The sequence below is a fragment of the Crassostrea angulata genome, chromosome 3 (genome assembly GCF_025612915.1).
Source record: "Crassostrea angulata isolate pt1a10 chromosome 3, ASM2561291v2, whole genome shotgun sequence".
Lineage (NCBI taxonomy): Eukaryota > Metazoa > Mollusca > Bivalvia > Ostreida > Ostreidae > Magallana > Magallana angulata.
Window position 1 is genome coordinate 43,460,079 of NC_069113.1, and position 15,981 is coordinate 43,476,059.

General features: G+C 32.3%; 1 protein-coding gene and 1 non-coding gene across 3 annotated transcripts in view; one reads left to right on the top strand and one right to left on the bottom strand.

Annotated features, from left to right (window-relative positions):
- The first annotated feature begins 6,001 nt into the window (after positions 1-6,001).
- The window catches only part of LOC128176213 (von Willebrand factor A domain-containing protein 7-like), a 13,935-nt gene continuing 3,955 nt past the window's right edge, over positions 6,002-15,981 (top strand). For both annotated transcript variants that reach the window (XR_008242762.1, XM_052842368.1), the window contains exons 1-15: positions 6,002-6,275; positions 6,660-6,782; positions 7,614-7,784; positions 8,155-8,233; positions 10,085-10,356; positions 10,942-11,178; positions 11,660-11,779; positions 12,473-12,637; positions 12,829-12,944; positions 13,381-13,428; positions 13,773-13,926; positions 14,136-14,209; positions 14,339-14,492; positions 14,588-14,757; positions 14,857-14,968. Coding sequence is in view for 1 of the 2 variants with exons in the window: in XM_052842368.1 (XP_052698328.1) it covers positions 6,038-6,275; positions 6,660-6,782; positions 7,614-7,784; positions 8,155-8,233; positions 10,085-10,356; positions 10,942-11,178; positions 11,660-11,779; positions 12,473-12,637; positions 12,829-12,944; positions 13,381-13,428; positions 13,773-13,926; positions 14,136-14,209; positions 14,339-14,492; positions 14,588-14,757; positions 14,857-14,968 (2,233 nt within the window). In the remaining variant the exon portion in view is untranslated. The remainder of the gene's footprint in view (positions 6,276-6,659; positions 6,783-7,613; positions 7,785-8,154; positions 8,234-10,084; positions 10,357-10,941; positions 11,179-11,659; positions 11,780-12,472; positions 12,638-12,828; positions 12,945-13,380; positions 13,429-13,772; positions 13,927-14,135; positions 14,210-14,338; positions 14,493-14,587; positions 14,758-14,856; positions 14,969-15,981) is intronic.
- Trnas-aga (transfer RNA serine (anticodon AGA)) lies at positions 15,650-15,731 on the bottom strand. Its single transcript has one exon. It is a non-coding gene; the product is annotated as a tRNA-Ser (tRNA).

The window sequence follows — 15,981 nt, forward strand, 5'->3', positions numbered from 1 at the left end:
GTGTTTTTTCTATATGGGTGGAAATATTCGAATAAAAAATAAGTGACTATATAGTGCCGTAAATTAGTACATGTAGTGTGTGAAAGATTGAAGCAGATGCCGCATTCAAGATAGAAGAAGAAACGTAGACGGAATAAAAGCTGCCTGGACTTTACTGAAGGGAACATATAAAAAACAACGCGCTGACAAAACGGCGAACCGGTCAAGCGAGTCGCACAGATTTGAATCCATACATGAACCAGGACAGGCTGTTGCATATGGACCGAGCCCACAAATGTTATATAAATATCCAAGTCCTAGAAACAAATACCCGATATCACCAGTTGGATACAATATGGCAAATGTAATGCAAATGCTGGGTATCCCTTATCTAAATAGATCTCCCGTAAACAGTGCTATAAATAGAACAGACCAAAGAAGTATGCCAAACAGTATTAATAGTTTCAGTTCATCGAGGAGATTCTTGAAAAATTAAAAGAAGTAGACGAAAAATTAGAAAAGTTAAATCTGGTGGATGAAAAATTAGAAACACTGCAAGAAAATAAAGCACAAATTACAAGTTTTGAAACAGAATTGAATTTTTTGGACATGGAAGTGAAGTTAGTTTTAGGAACAGTCGCGGTCTTAGAATCAAGTCTTAATGTGCTTTCGAAACAAATGGAAGAACGTGAAATGGATGAAAATAGCGCAGATGTGTATTCAGAAATGAAGGAAATTGAAAATTCGAGCAAGGATTTCTACGAAGAAATGTTATATGTACAAAGTCACCTAATAAGAATAGTTTAATTCTATTTGGAAATAATGAAGTCCCACTAGGAAGAACAGGGAATTGCATTGATACGGAAGTCATTTTGTGCGGATAAATTAGAAGTCTAAAACGTCAAAATTGAAAACGCATACTGAACAGGAGAGAGTAGTGGGGAAAAAGAGATGAATAATTGCTATATTTCAATTCCAAAAGGAACAAGATATGGTGCAAAAAAGCAGTTTCAAGCTAAAGGACACAGCATACGGAATAGCGCAACAGTACCCATAATGGCTCGAGCTAAACGGGAGGATAAACGGCGTTTATGAGTTATGACAAACTTATCATCGACAGGAAGGAATACAAACCTCCGGTAAACAAAACACATACATGTACAAAACAGAGAACAAATAATAGAGTCACTCGTGATGACTAGGGGCACGCCGGAGACAGTATCAAAGTTATGTCATGGAACATTCAAGGTCTGACACCACAAAAAATGGAAAATAAAGAATTTAGTGAATTTTTGGTATCAAATAATATTGACATACTATGTCTACATGAAACCTGGACAAATAAAGACAGCAAAATTGAAATGAACAATTAACAATGGGCCGGATAACTATGTCAGTGCCAAGGTGGCATTTTTGCACTCGTCTAAGCTGCATATATCAAAATATTCAAATATGCCACGCGATAGATCATTGCTTAAAGAATTTACAACCACCTTTTTTATCATCGTAACTCACCTGTCAGGTGAGATATTTACCTTTCACAAATAATTTCCTATAGGAAAATTATTTTTACCATAGAAAAAACAATATTCTTACAGGAAATTTGAAATTTCCTTTTGGAATACAAGAACTTCACACAGGAATTTCAATTCCGACCGGATTTGATAAAATTTGATATGAGATATTAGTTTCCTGTAGGAAAACCGCCCGTCTGAATCAAATTCCCACAGGAAAAGCCATTCTCTCATAAAGGAAATATAATTCCTCAAGGATTTTTAGAAAACCCTATGGGATTGTCAATATTTCCTGTAGGAAAATCATTTCTCCTATGGGGATTATAATTTTCCTATGGGATTTTAATTTTTGAAGGTAAATATCTCACCTGTCAGGTGGAACACACTAAAACAAAAGTGGTTATATACTTTCTAGACAATTGTGTGTATTCTGAAATTAACCTGTCGCACCACTTATTAATGTTTTGCGTTGGGCGTTTATTGAACGACCCTGTCAGTAAATAAATGAATCAGAATTTATATTCAATATTATTTTTAAATGCATTTGATTTAAACTGTATAATTTGCAGAAAGTTTTTAACTTTTGTAGCTTAATGGAAAAACGCAAACATTTCTTTCTTTAGAAATGTTCATTTAAAACGGCATATATGCCTTTAACTATCGCATCCTATGCATATTAATGCATGGTTTTGTAACGATCAGATAAATCAATGACATAGCCAAATTGAATATCAATAGTGATATGTTTTTCGAATAGATCTGTACGGTATTTATTTTTAAATTCCACCTCACAAGACGAAAGTACAGCCAGCTTAGCTTAGCAGATAATAGCTTATCATACATATTTGGTTATTCTAAACCTTTTATTGCGATTCATCATATTTTTTCCTTTACAGATAAAGCAGAGAGTTGCTTGAGGTAGTGATTTGGTAAACACTCCGTGTGGACAAATAATTCAAGAAAATTATGGATGGAAAGAGAAATTTTTCGATCACAAGTCAGATCATTTAAATATTTTATCTGTAAAATAATATTCTTATTGATGTGTGAACATATTTATTTTTTAGCATGTTATTCTTTAATTTCAAATTACTCAGCGTCCAAAATATTTACCTTATTGTTACATTTAAACTACTATGTTAAGACAATTTTTGAAATATTAAGTTATAAGTTATTTACCCCGCTATAGGTTGGAAACCACAGGCTAGTGGTTCAAAACCCACACGGATTCCTTCTCTCCCACAAGCTCCGCGTGGACCAGCTCCTTAACTACCAGCTTCTCCCTCTGCATCATGCGAAATAAGGGACCATCGGCTAAAATCAGAGGATTCTTTGGTTGACAACAGCAGTGTCGCATTAAAGACGGAAAAGAAAATCGAATTTATGTGACTTTCAGAAAAATAACTAACTCCCTTTGTTTTATGTTTTGACTTACGATTGACTTTAAATACTTGGACTTTCATAAAAAAAAAAGTTGATATTACAAAATGTAGTTGATGCTATAGGTTCCAAGTAGTGAATTACATGTACAAAAACTATGCTCTAGAAATTAGAGGCTGTATCGTTATTTTTGTTTTGTTATGTATAAGTTATAGCCGAGAATGAGCACATTTATTTAAAGAAATGATAACAGCAATAAAAAATAACTTTCTGTTTTATGGACATTTGTAAACAAGAGCTAAACGATGCGCCATATGGTAGCAAAATGCTAGATAATCGTCATAGTCGACAAATCATCAAAATGTTTACTTTGTAACACGTCACACTTTTAAAGGGATCAGAGGTTACTTTTATATTTCTATTTTAAAATGTCTTCACTGGCATTTTTGATGCAAAACTAAACTTTTTTTTATCATTTGTCCATTAATTAGTGAGAATGAAAATTCAAAGTCCTTGTTTTGAAAACAAAGCTTAAGCCTTGTGTTTAGGTCACTTGATTCTTTGACGTGGTCGATCGACATCAGTTAACAGTTTTACCTACAACACCAATTGTTATACAAGTTTTGAAAATTACAAGGTCAATTGTTAGCATTTTTACTTTAAAGCACCTCCGGGATAAGAGGGACTATGTAAATTGTGAAAATATGACCATAGAACCCATGGTTAGTTAGGAGGTAGTTTTTGTGTGTTTCCGTATTTGCAATTCGATCACTTTAGATGTGCCTTGACGCAATTTTTTATTAGATTGCTGTTGAGTTTGCGTCTTCAGTTTGGGAAAATCTCATTTACAAAGTTTCTTGGGCGACTTCCATAACTAGATGTCCTCACACAGAAAAATTAGCTGCTCTCAAATTTCAAAAGAAACACACACACACACACACACACACACACACACACACACACACACAAATACACTGTAGTTTGTTCCAAATAATTGTTTCTGTCACTTTTTGAGAACAAATTCATATAAGAGGGAAAAGCCAAGATTTCTTCTATGACACATTATTTTTTACACGGAGAAAATGACAGGAATTGGAGATTTGTTGAACATTTAGTAGAGGGTAACGGTATGAACGAATAATCTTTATTAAGAAAAGTTTGATGTCAGAAACATGCATTCATACAATTCATATTTATAATGGCATTGATTAATTTTCGAATTTCATATTACAAATCTCGAAATATCCTTCCAGGCTTTCATAATGTAAGGCCTAAAAAAACAGTTGTGTGTTTAGGGTAATACTGATGAAAAATTTAGGTTAGGTAGGTAGGGATTTTTTTTTATTTTATCATAAATTTTTTGTATGAATCCTAAGAATGTTTGTTTGTTTCATATTTAAAAATGTATTTTTTATTGGAAATAAGATAAAATTCACAATCGGATAAAATCAGACATCTATTTATTTATTTACAGTGTTTTCCCCAGAAAATTTTTGAAGCATGGGGGGAAGTTTGTCAGAGTAAGTGCGCGGTGTGGCATTAAAGCGCCTAAGCCGGCGAAATCACTGTGTGTAATAATATAACCATTTGATGAAACGTACTACATGATATGTACTATAATTGATGCATTTTCATGAAATCTACATCAACAAGTATCATTTCAATTCATAATTATATTTTAATATCTGTGTATATTTAATATACAATTTTTCTGTTTTTTCTGGCAAAACTAATAACATTTTTTTTCAAAATCAGTTTTTTAAGAGGTTGGTCCTCACAAGTTTTCACAAAACACAAGAAATATAGATTCACATGGCAGTTCAACATTAGCTTCTGTCCCACTCCTTCTTCTACATATCATATAGAAGGGATTTTTTTAGGGGGGTGTTGAACAAGAAATAGGCAGAACAAGTCCATACAATTACAGCAAACTTGATTCAACTTATTCTGGGCAGTTAATATTTCTTGTTTAAATTGGGGGTTCATATGAAAGTTTCTGTGATATCTTGACACCAGTCCCCTTCCCCGTTTACATGTATTTACACAGTCAATGATTTTCATAGGCATACAATATACAATGTTTCTAGTCATGTGACATCGCTTCCGTGCATTTCTGCAAATAACTGTAGTTTTTTTTCTTTATTGTGTACACTTTTTCAAGTTTCCAGTATCCTTGCGGCAAATAAAGAGTTCAAGCATAGCGAATCCAAGCTAACACCATCGAGTGAACATTGTGCTATTTTTAGATCTTGGAAATCCACAACATTTGATAATGGCGGAGATGTCGAAAAAAGCACAATGTGTTAAAACAAGAAGTAATCACGTCTCTATTTATGCATTAATCACCAATTAATTAACTCAGTTTTAATATATCTTATTCATAAGCTAAGTCCTTAAACCGTAAACCACGTGTGCCCCCTTGCTGAGATCGATGTCAAAATTAACTGCGCTCACTGCGGGTGCAAGTGTTTTCCTGAAGTTTGAGCGGAGAAACGAAAACTTTATATCTACTAATTACAGTTAAGATGTGTAATAATTGGAAAGGGAATTTTGCTTTGAAATAAACATGCATAGCTGGAAGCATGGCGGCCCTGTGTGATGCATAGCGGGGGATCTTCAATGCATGGCGGTACCGCCATGCAAAATCGGCCTGGGGAAACACTGGTCTAAAAATGGTAGGATCGGGCCATTTTTGTAGGTTAGGTCGGGTTACCCGAAACACACAACTTTTTTTTTAGGCCTAACAGAAAATATCTCGTCCTTACTATCAACGAGCCACGGGCACTCAAAACTCATTAATACAGAGGGAACCTTTATGTAACAATGAAAATACATAGTTTAAGGTCCATGAAATAAGAAAAGTTCTTGTTTTACTTTGTTAGTCTCTTGTTAAACGATACCATCTATTTTGCGAACTTACATTTTGAAGTTATAATTACCACTATATAGACAATGGAATGCTGTCTTTCAAATTCTTTTCAGTTGATAACCTTGTAGCGTTAGAAATAATTGTTTTAAAAAAATGCAATGCATGTATGTATGTAAAGTCATGCATTTAAATAGCATTGATTTTTTTAGAGACAATATAATACGGGACTTCCCGGTTAAAATGCTTTATATATATACGCAAGTAATCTTTTAACCAGTAGGTGAGTTTAGTCATCATGAAGCACCTGAAATTGTTCATTGGGTACTTGATAATTTTAGTTACACTTGTTGAACGCTCTTTAGTGTCTGCTTTTCCTCCACAAAGTATTCCTCAGGAATCTTCAACAAAGTCCCATTCCACTATAAACTTTTATGGGATTTATCTTTCAGTGCATCAATTTCTGTTGAGACATAATATTGTCAATGGGACTGGTAAACCTGTGAGTCAGGTATTGGATGAGTTTTTTGGAACAGGTAGGCAGAAATGACTTTTTATAATTTATCATTTCATGTTATTAAATATGTCTTCTTTTTTAATATATGTTATCAAATACACGAACGATTCGCAACAGAACAATTTTATTTTATGTATATTGCAATAACATTTCTTTTTAAATATATTTTTTACTCCTTTCCTTAAAATCGTTACCTTGATTTGTGAGCATAATTATTTCAAAGTCATGAACAAATGGAATGCACATTTCAGCTTGGCGATTTTGTAATAAGTTACCCATGTTAAAAATGTATGTTTTGTAAGTATATTTGCAATACGAAAGTAAATGTTTTTAATCGCTTTACAACGTTTTGGGAACAATTATCTCAACAACATTTAAGGTTTTAATATAAATATTATTTCAGATCGAGACTCTCAAACCAACTTTTACCTAAACATTCTTAAAATAACCGATCACCAGAATATAGTTCAGAAAGAATTGGCCGGTTTCGCCCATTACCATGTTAACGGGGAACAAATACTTACAGGTAAAATCAAAGTATGTGTAGTTTGGTTATACTGGTATTAATTTTTAAAATGAAATTAACTATGAAAACAGTTTTCCCAACAATGCTGAGCAATTTTTCCTCCTGAAGTAATAATGTATAACGTTGGAAATGACTAACATACATACATACTCTCTTTATAGACAAGAAATATGTCTTTTGTGATTCTTTATTCACTCTAATTATGAGAACTCTTTAGAGCTCTTAAACCACATTGTATCTCGATCTGGGTTTGTTTCTAATCAACAAGGGAGTAAAATATGATCGATCGTTAAATAAATAGCGCGCATGTTAATCTACTGTGGTTTCATCAATATTCAAGGGTATCAATTTTCGTGGATAAAGTGAAAATCACAGTTTCAAGCATACGTAACTTCGTGGCCAATGACCCTATCAATACAAAATGTAAATATTGCCTTTCAATGAAAATTTAATTTCATGGATCAACTAAACAACGAAATCCACGAAAATTGGTATTCAACGAATATTGATGAAACCACAGTATTCGTTATATCGTGCTGTCATTGTCAGTTTTAAGCAGTAATTTTCCCCTCACTCATATGACTTTGTAATCATTTTAAAAAGATGTTAACTGTGTTCCTAACTATCGTGAAAAAGGGGGTGTAACACCAAAATATATATGCATGATTTATAAAGAAAATACCAATATAAATATATATGGCTTTGTTTGAATTAAGAACCACTTTGAAAGATAAATGTGTGCTCTCAGTTTTAGAAATACACCCCTTGCTTTCAAAGTTTTGGAATGAAATTTCTACCGTTATTTTCATAAAATATCTATATTATTTTCAGCTCACAACTATGTACGATCTTTACGGAAGAGTTTGATTGACTTAGCAGAGTCTGGGGCAGACATTGACATTCTTAGAGAAAGGGTAGGACAGTGTCTGTACACTCTCCAGCAATTCTACAGCAACACCAACTGGGTAGACCTACACGGAGACACAATCATAAAAGAGTTTGGTATGTTTCTTACTAGCTAAATTGAGTTATATGAAATGTTTCATCTTAAAATAACGAAAGCTATTGTTTTGTGTTCTAGTAGATGGATGTGAAAAACAATTCTGATTATGATAATTCTTTCACATCAAGTATATATACGCAGTCTTTCAACATGCAAAATATAAATTAACATAAATCATCAATCTATTTTGTTTTACTGCAGCTTATTTGGTCACCGTTTTGAGTTGTGTTTTATATTTTTAATGAAAGAAACAAACAAAGTAATGTTATGTATATTAACGTACATTAAATTATTTATCCGTCAGGATTTTATCATTGCTAGTTTTAACAATTTTTTTAATTAAATAAAAAATACATTCTCATATTTAAGGTATCTCTGCAACACTTCCGGTTTCTATCAGTAATTTGTCCGATGAACCATGCTCTGATTGTCCGACAGACTCGACAAGGTTCGTAATTAAATTTTTCAAAAAACTTAAGGCTTATATTTAAATGGTATATCAAATAAGATACCTTCCAACACCAGGAAGACTTAGTGTAAATCATTGGAGTCGCAGTATCTGATATATCAATATTGATTTGTTCTTGCAACCGAAGCAAGGTGACTGATCATTTTTTATCTCGGAATTTAAAAAATAATTATGCAGAAATATAACAATCTTGACGCCCGGAGCGTGCAATTCAAATAGGTATTTAATGCACATTTGCTTTAATCATATTACCTCTGAACGTAAATCAAATAAAAGAAACTTTAAATTTATGACTGAAGTAAACCATAAAATACAAATTTATCACTTAGTTTCAGTTTATAACTCCTACAACTTAAACAAAATAAAGCCACGCAACACCGGTATTGTACCTGTTAAGAACACCATTATGCCTATATCTCTATTACCTGCGCTTTTGTGTGCTAACAATAATAAGAGGTATTGATTACATATAGAACCATAGAATCAGTGGTGGACTAGTAGAGCATCGGTTTGTTTTACAACCTGTTATATGCAGTCTAAACGTGCAATAAAGCCTTGTATTTAAATGTTTATTTCTTAGTAGCTAAATTCCTCTGTCATCTTATATTTGTGGTTAGTTTAAAGCTGAACACCGCTCGTAAATAGGCACTGTCCGCCATATTTCTCTTTAATCACTGCTGTCCCTACAACCCTTATATAAGGGACAGACCTCTAAACAGTTCAAAGTACTTCGCTGTAGAGGTCTCACCTGTGTGGACGTACAGTTTGCCTCGCCGTGTTACCCGGTCGCGATGAAATTATCAAATTTTACGCACTTTTTGAAGCCAGGAGAATACTAACATCAAATAAATTGGTCAATGCATTATTTACGAACAGAAAATGAACATAGGATAAGAAAAAAATGCATAAAATCTAAAGATCACGAAAGGAATACTACATGTCGGCCACGAGGTTCAGGTGTGCAATCGGGTGTAACGAAATCGAAGGGTTTATATACCAGGTATCTCTGTGACAGTGCCTATTTACGAGCGGTGTTCAGCTTTAATGTGGAATGAGACACTTTAAGACATGATTCTGCATGCGTTTAAGTTGAAATGTAAATGCTATTTTTATTTGTGGTATTCCTATTAGTTGTTCATAAGATTTAGTTTAGTTTTAAAAAAAAAAAAAACTCTTTAAATGAAACAATCATTTTTTTTAAGCCGATGGATGTGACCAGTATTAGACTGTGTTGAACTTCTTTAGAAGAAGAGCTCTATAAAATATTTGAAACTCAAATTTAAATATATGGACTTTTTCTTTACTAAATAATGATTTATAGCTTAATAAAAATTTATCACTATATTATCAAATCATATCTTTATATTTTACGTAGATCTGATGTTAATTTGTTGACCACCACATCCCCTTAAAGCTATAATTTTAACAACTTTGCTACGCAGTTTAACAAAACATAGAAGGATAACAAAGAATAAGATAATTTTCACCTTTTAATTTTTGGGGGTCACAAATTGAGGTGTAAGATTCCCCTTTAACCGATAATTCAATAACATGTCGTACTAAGTTAAATCACATATATAAGTTCTCAAGTCTTACAGCAAAATAAAACGGAAGGGATGCTAATTGGAACACTAATTAGCAACCTAAGGTAGCATTTTGAATTATTACTACATGTATTAATTGATAGCATTTGAGTTAAATATAGATTTCACAATCCAAAAGAATAATGTAAATTATGATGGTTCTGAACACTTGCATACATTGTTTCTCTTGATACCTGAGGTTGATTGTCACTTTGATTTACTTTAATTCTTTACTTTTTTTGTTTAGTTTACAAAGTGGTCTTTGTAAGAACAATACTAGAACCACTAAATTAACCAGTGGATACAAGTCTAAACAAGATGTATCCAAGCCTCCCAGCAATAATCAGGGTATAGGCAAATGTAGCCATGGCTCACAAGACGACACCAGCAGATTAAAATCAGCAACTGGCGGAATATATAAAGGAAGGTCATCCTCGGCGCATGCTCCTCATTTTTATCTCCATAACGAGGCTTTTGAAGCTGCCAAACTGGCTACAGTCTACTTTCTTTCTGATGAAAGTAAGAAATTGTGCTGTAAATGTCGTTAACGTACAAGGAAAGAAGATAGTACATGTTAAACAAATCAGAAAACCTCAAGTATACATGTTATTTTAACTAACTTAATACTGAGCATACTTTTAATCTATGTCGTTTGTTTGATTGCATGAATTGAACTACCTACTTTTCTGTGCTTAAATCGTTGTTAATCTTTAATGTTGAGTATTTAGCTGTATCATTAAATAAGTAAAGTAGAAGGAACTTGATGCAAAACGTTAAAGATGACCTGGATGTAAAAAAAAAAATTAAATAACAAATATTTAGAAGAGTTTCTATAGGATCAAAGCAAAATTACATATTTCATCTTTTAAAACCTTTCTATTTTACCAAACATAAGCTTAATTTGGTTTATTCTCGAATGATCAACACACACACACACACACACACACACACACACACACACACACACACACGTGTGTAGATAGATAGATAGATAGATAGATAGATAGATAGATAGATAGATAGATAGATAGATAGATAGATAGATAGATATACACACACACACACACACACACACTTTATATTCAGTATTTTGCCAAATTTCAGATGACGGTCTTTTCAGTCACCTTGGAATTTACCTAACAAAAGAGGTATTTCAAATAAAATCTAAAAAGGAAAACAAGGAAGTAAAGGACTATTCGATTACGTTTGTAATCGATGTAACAGGATCGATGAGTGACAACATAGCCGGTGTTATACAAGGGGCTGCAACGTTTGTAGACCAAATTAGACAATCGGAGCGCATACCTGAAAAATATGTCCTCGTAACATTCAGTGACCCAGGTTTGTTTGTTAAATCACCGTTGAAATATTAAACCATCATCTTGTATCTGTTACATATTATTAAAGACTGTATCAATTTTATATAAACACCATGGTTTGGTTTCATATTATCGAAAAATTTTTAACTTTATATAATAACATAGACTAAAATTACAGATATCATACAATATTCACAAAGTAGAGTTAAGAAAAGGTAAAAGAATATGTAGCATCAACGTTCCTAAACCTTTTAAAAAAATATTACCGCTGTATTTTAGTTCATTTCTTAATTGAAAATAAAAACGGGCGGAGGCTGTATTTTGTAAATATTGTTTAAAGCTTATATATCCGCCATAACTCTTTTTGGTCAGAAAGGGGCCACGGTTTGAAAAATAGTCCAAATTTACCAAAAAATAAAATCGCACACCATATTAAAAAATATTTTGTAGAACTGTGGTCTAATGCAATTATATTTTTTTGAGATTTATCTTAATGAATTCAGTCGATCTTGAAAAAAGCCGAGTAACAAACGATGCAGACGAGATGATAAGTTGGATAAACGGCCTGACAGTATCCGGTGGTGATGACTGCCCTGAGTACAGCCTCTCTGGGCTAATAACAGGTACATGTAACTAAATTTATAAAATTATACCTCTGTTAATATTTTCAGAGGTTTTAAAGTAAAACTGTTTAGACTAATTACAGGTTAAAAAAATTACAGAAATAAGACCTCCGTGTATATTTAGAAACGTTTTATAGAACTAGGTTACACTCCTACTGTTTAATTTGTTTTCATCGTAATATACATATTTTTGTGACGCTCAAAGCTCACACTTTGTCTTAACAATATGCTTTTTAAAAGGAAGCGTTGTAAAAAAAAATGATATTAACTATTCGATAATATAAACGAATATTCTGGGCAATGAAATGCAAAGAAAAACAGTGATAAACTTTTGATTGCATTTTGTCGTAGATTGGCGCATGTGCACATACTCACACCAACAGGATGGCTAATATATAGATATGTATCTTGTTTACAACTAGAAAAAAATCTCACAACAAAACGTGATTTTAGATATTTTTAAATACTTTACCATCCAAATTAGTAAATGAGTAGCTAAATATAGAAGTACATTTTGTAACTAGGGTGATGAGTGGATAAATTGAATTTTATCTTATGCAGACCGTTTACAACTTACAATTTGGTTTTTTTAACCACCTATTTATTGCCACAAAACAATCAACTGAGTATGAAATAATCATAATAACAAAATATTTGAATTATCTTTCATTCAATTTCTGTCACTACGTCTAGGTGCAACACTCTCTAATTTCAACTCGACCATATACATTTATACGGACGCACCTGCTAAGGATGAATCTAGAGAGACGGAAGTCATCGAGATTCTACAGAGAAAAACTATTACACCAAAATTTCGTCTGAGGAACGAATGCGGAGGACGTCGAAAACGTGAAATAGGTGTCTCATTTCTTTATTTTATAAAATTCCAAATATATTATGACAATTATCATTATGGAGATAAGCAAATAACGCGATTTAATTATCTAAACTATTAAATTGTTTATTAGAGAAAGCAAGAGAGAACTATAAATTTGATGTGGCCTCTTTAACAAATGACGGATATAATTTTAGTGTTTTATTTTAAATAGGTAGATACAAACGCCAGTCAAGCGTCTACGATAGTATAGCTCAAGCTTCGGGTGGGGACGTGGAAAGATTTTCATCATCTGCAGACCTTGCAGATAAGGTCCAAGAAGACTTAATGGTAATCTTATTTTCTTTTTTCTCCTTTAGAAAATAATAAGTATAGATTAAATGTTATTATAATGAAGTTTAGAATGAAGCTTAAATTTCAGATGCATTATTTAAATGTATTTAATTCATTACTAGGATAATATCAAAATTAAAATTAATACAGAACCATTATTTATCTTACAAAAATTAAAATAATTGATCTCTGCAAATAGCACAATTAAGATAACATGTATTAGATAAATATTAAAATTGATTTGGTTAAGTTGAATGAAAGAGTTGAATAATGAAATTCTGTAGTCTTTTGTGTCATTCAAATTCATTAACTCTACCTTAATGATTCAATTATAGTATCTTTATTCACATCCTGAAACTATCACTGTGAGTTCGTAGTTTGAGTGTTTCGATCTACCAAACGAAGTTAAATCATGACTTTTACTGTATTTCAGAGTGAATTATCATTCATCCAAAGCAATTCATCTCAAGCAATAAGTCAGGTAGTATGTTGGCTTTTTAATAAGAAAATATGAAAACCATATGAAGTTTATCTCTGAAAGAGCGTAACAGTGCGATACATGTTATCATAAAATGATAATACTAAATCATTTAATATATTAATGAATGACTTTCTGATAATCAATGATTTTTAATGTAATAATATAAAATTCACGTATCAATAAATAATTTTCAGTTTAGTAATAAATATAAACATCATTCCGGGGATGAAAAAAGTAAAGGCACTTGTTAGAAAATTTGCACTCACTTCATTATAAAAAATTATTTTAAAAATCAAAAGCTTTCAAATTGTTTACGAACACTACAATTTTTTTTTATCAAATAGAATAACCTTCCAACATCTATCTCTATCATCAAATGGAAATCTACACACGCAGATCAACTTACAAATATTGAGGTGGACAATTCGGTAGATTCTCTGCGAATTGAAATTAATGGCACATCGAACTCCAGTGAAATTCATTTAAGACACCCAAACGGTATGGATTAAACTTATACACCACCAATGCGTAGCTACATTATCTATTAATAGCACTGCATTCTCAACAACATTAACCATATTTTAAAAATATTAAATAAAGCTTTTATACAAACTTTCAATAGGACATTTCTTTGAAATCCTTAAAATATTACTGAATGAAACAATTTCAAGTCATGTTCGTTTACATAAAATTTGCAAACATAATAGGTTCGCTGGTTGACTCAGGGTCGCGGGATGTAACCTTGCAATATTCGGACAACCTGACCATATTTTTAATTGAGGTTTGTTCATAGATGATTTAATACGAGAACATTATTGTATTTGAGCAAACATTTAAATTTGATGCTACTATAATGCTATAATTATCATACTGTCGGAATGTTTCTTATATAAAGATGTTTTTTATAAAGTCTCCTTCAAAGGGCCTGTGGACTCTTGAAAATATTGTAAGCAATCCATTGAAAATTAACATAACAGCCAATAGTTCCTTTGATATTTCCTCATCTTTACGAGAGATTTCATCTGAAGGCTTCTTTTACCCTCTAAATGGCAATCCAGTATCCGGTGAGTTCTGCTACATGTAATTGCACACACGTGTAAATCTACCTATTTCATCAGGTGTGAAATTTCATTACTGATAATAAGCACATTATTTGTAGGCAAGGAATACGTCATTGTTGTTCTTCTTGAGAATCTCCCAACGAATTCTTCAATATCTTCTATTGTGCTCGTGGATGAGAAAGGAAATGCCGTTACTACAACTGTAGCAACTCTTCTAAGCGTTACCCCGAACTTGCAGTATTTTGCAAAAACCAAAATATTTAAACAGGTTATTTCAAATCAAGAAATCAAATTTATACAATACTTTTCTGAGAATTACATGTTTTTGATAATGGAAAGAAGAATAATAGAGAGATTTTTATTTCAGATAGCTGGAGTTCAAATACACGGACAAGACTCAACAAGTCAACAATTTATTCGTACTTGTAAACATACAATTAATCCAGTTGATGTTACACTTAAAATGAAGCTTTTTATTGGTAAATTTCATTCTTTGGTATAAACCCTTTAACATGTCATTTGATGCACTGTTTCAAATGATTGCCCTTCGTCCATTGCGATGGGTCGTCGTTCTGTGGTATTGTTAACTGTATTTTTAGGTTAATTTGTACCCATGTGTCTAATATGGACGAGTTTTGTGGTAAACGCGGCGTTAGGTAGGGGCTTTGTAAAATAAAAACTTTTTAAAATATTATAATTTTATAGAGGGACTACTAAACATCGGGTTTGTATATTAAAGGGAATATTTTAAACACTTTTTGGAAGTTGATTTTGAATGATTCCACCGTAAAGTTGATTGCATTGGGAGTTGCATGAACTGCAAGTTGTACATTGCAAACAGGTTAATTTTACCAAAGCTGAATTGCTATATTTTTCTTGGAAAGGGGTTGCCTAAATACGGCCAATACTTCTGAGTAGCTTATTCTGACTGACAGATTAATTATCAGAATATTTAAGGAAAGTAATTTTTTCCTGACCATTTATTTTTTTAACTTTTTTTTCCAATTTTACTTGAATAGCAACAGGCTAAAAAAAATTCAGGACCATTTCTGATTTATTGTAAAATATTTGCAATTTGGGTATTAGACTGTAGAAATATGTATCTAATGATTTTGATGGAGCACTATTACACTTTCTCCCCCCCCCCCAAAAAAAAATTACGTTGTCGGCAGGATTCGAACCTGCGCGGGGAGACCCCAATGGATTTCTAGTCCATCGCCTTAACCACTCGGCCACGACAACTTATATTCAAATTATAAACGCACTAGTCTGAATATATTAAAATTTCTAACATTAATATAAACAAGTGGTCGTTACTGTCGGAATAATACAATTAATGAATAAACTCATTGCAATGCTGACGATTTTTTGAAAAACAGTATTCGTTTGTCAACGTCGATAAAAAAAAATAAATACTGAAAAAATGGAATCCAACATGTGTGTCATACGTTAGCATTTGCGCGCATGCAATAAACATGTTAATCTTATTTTC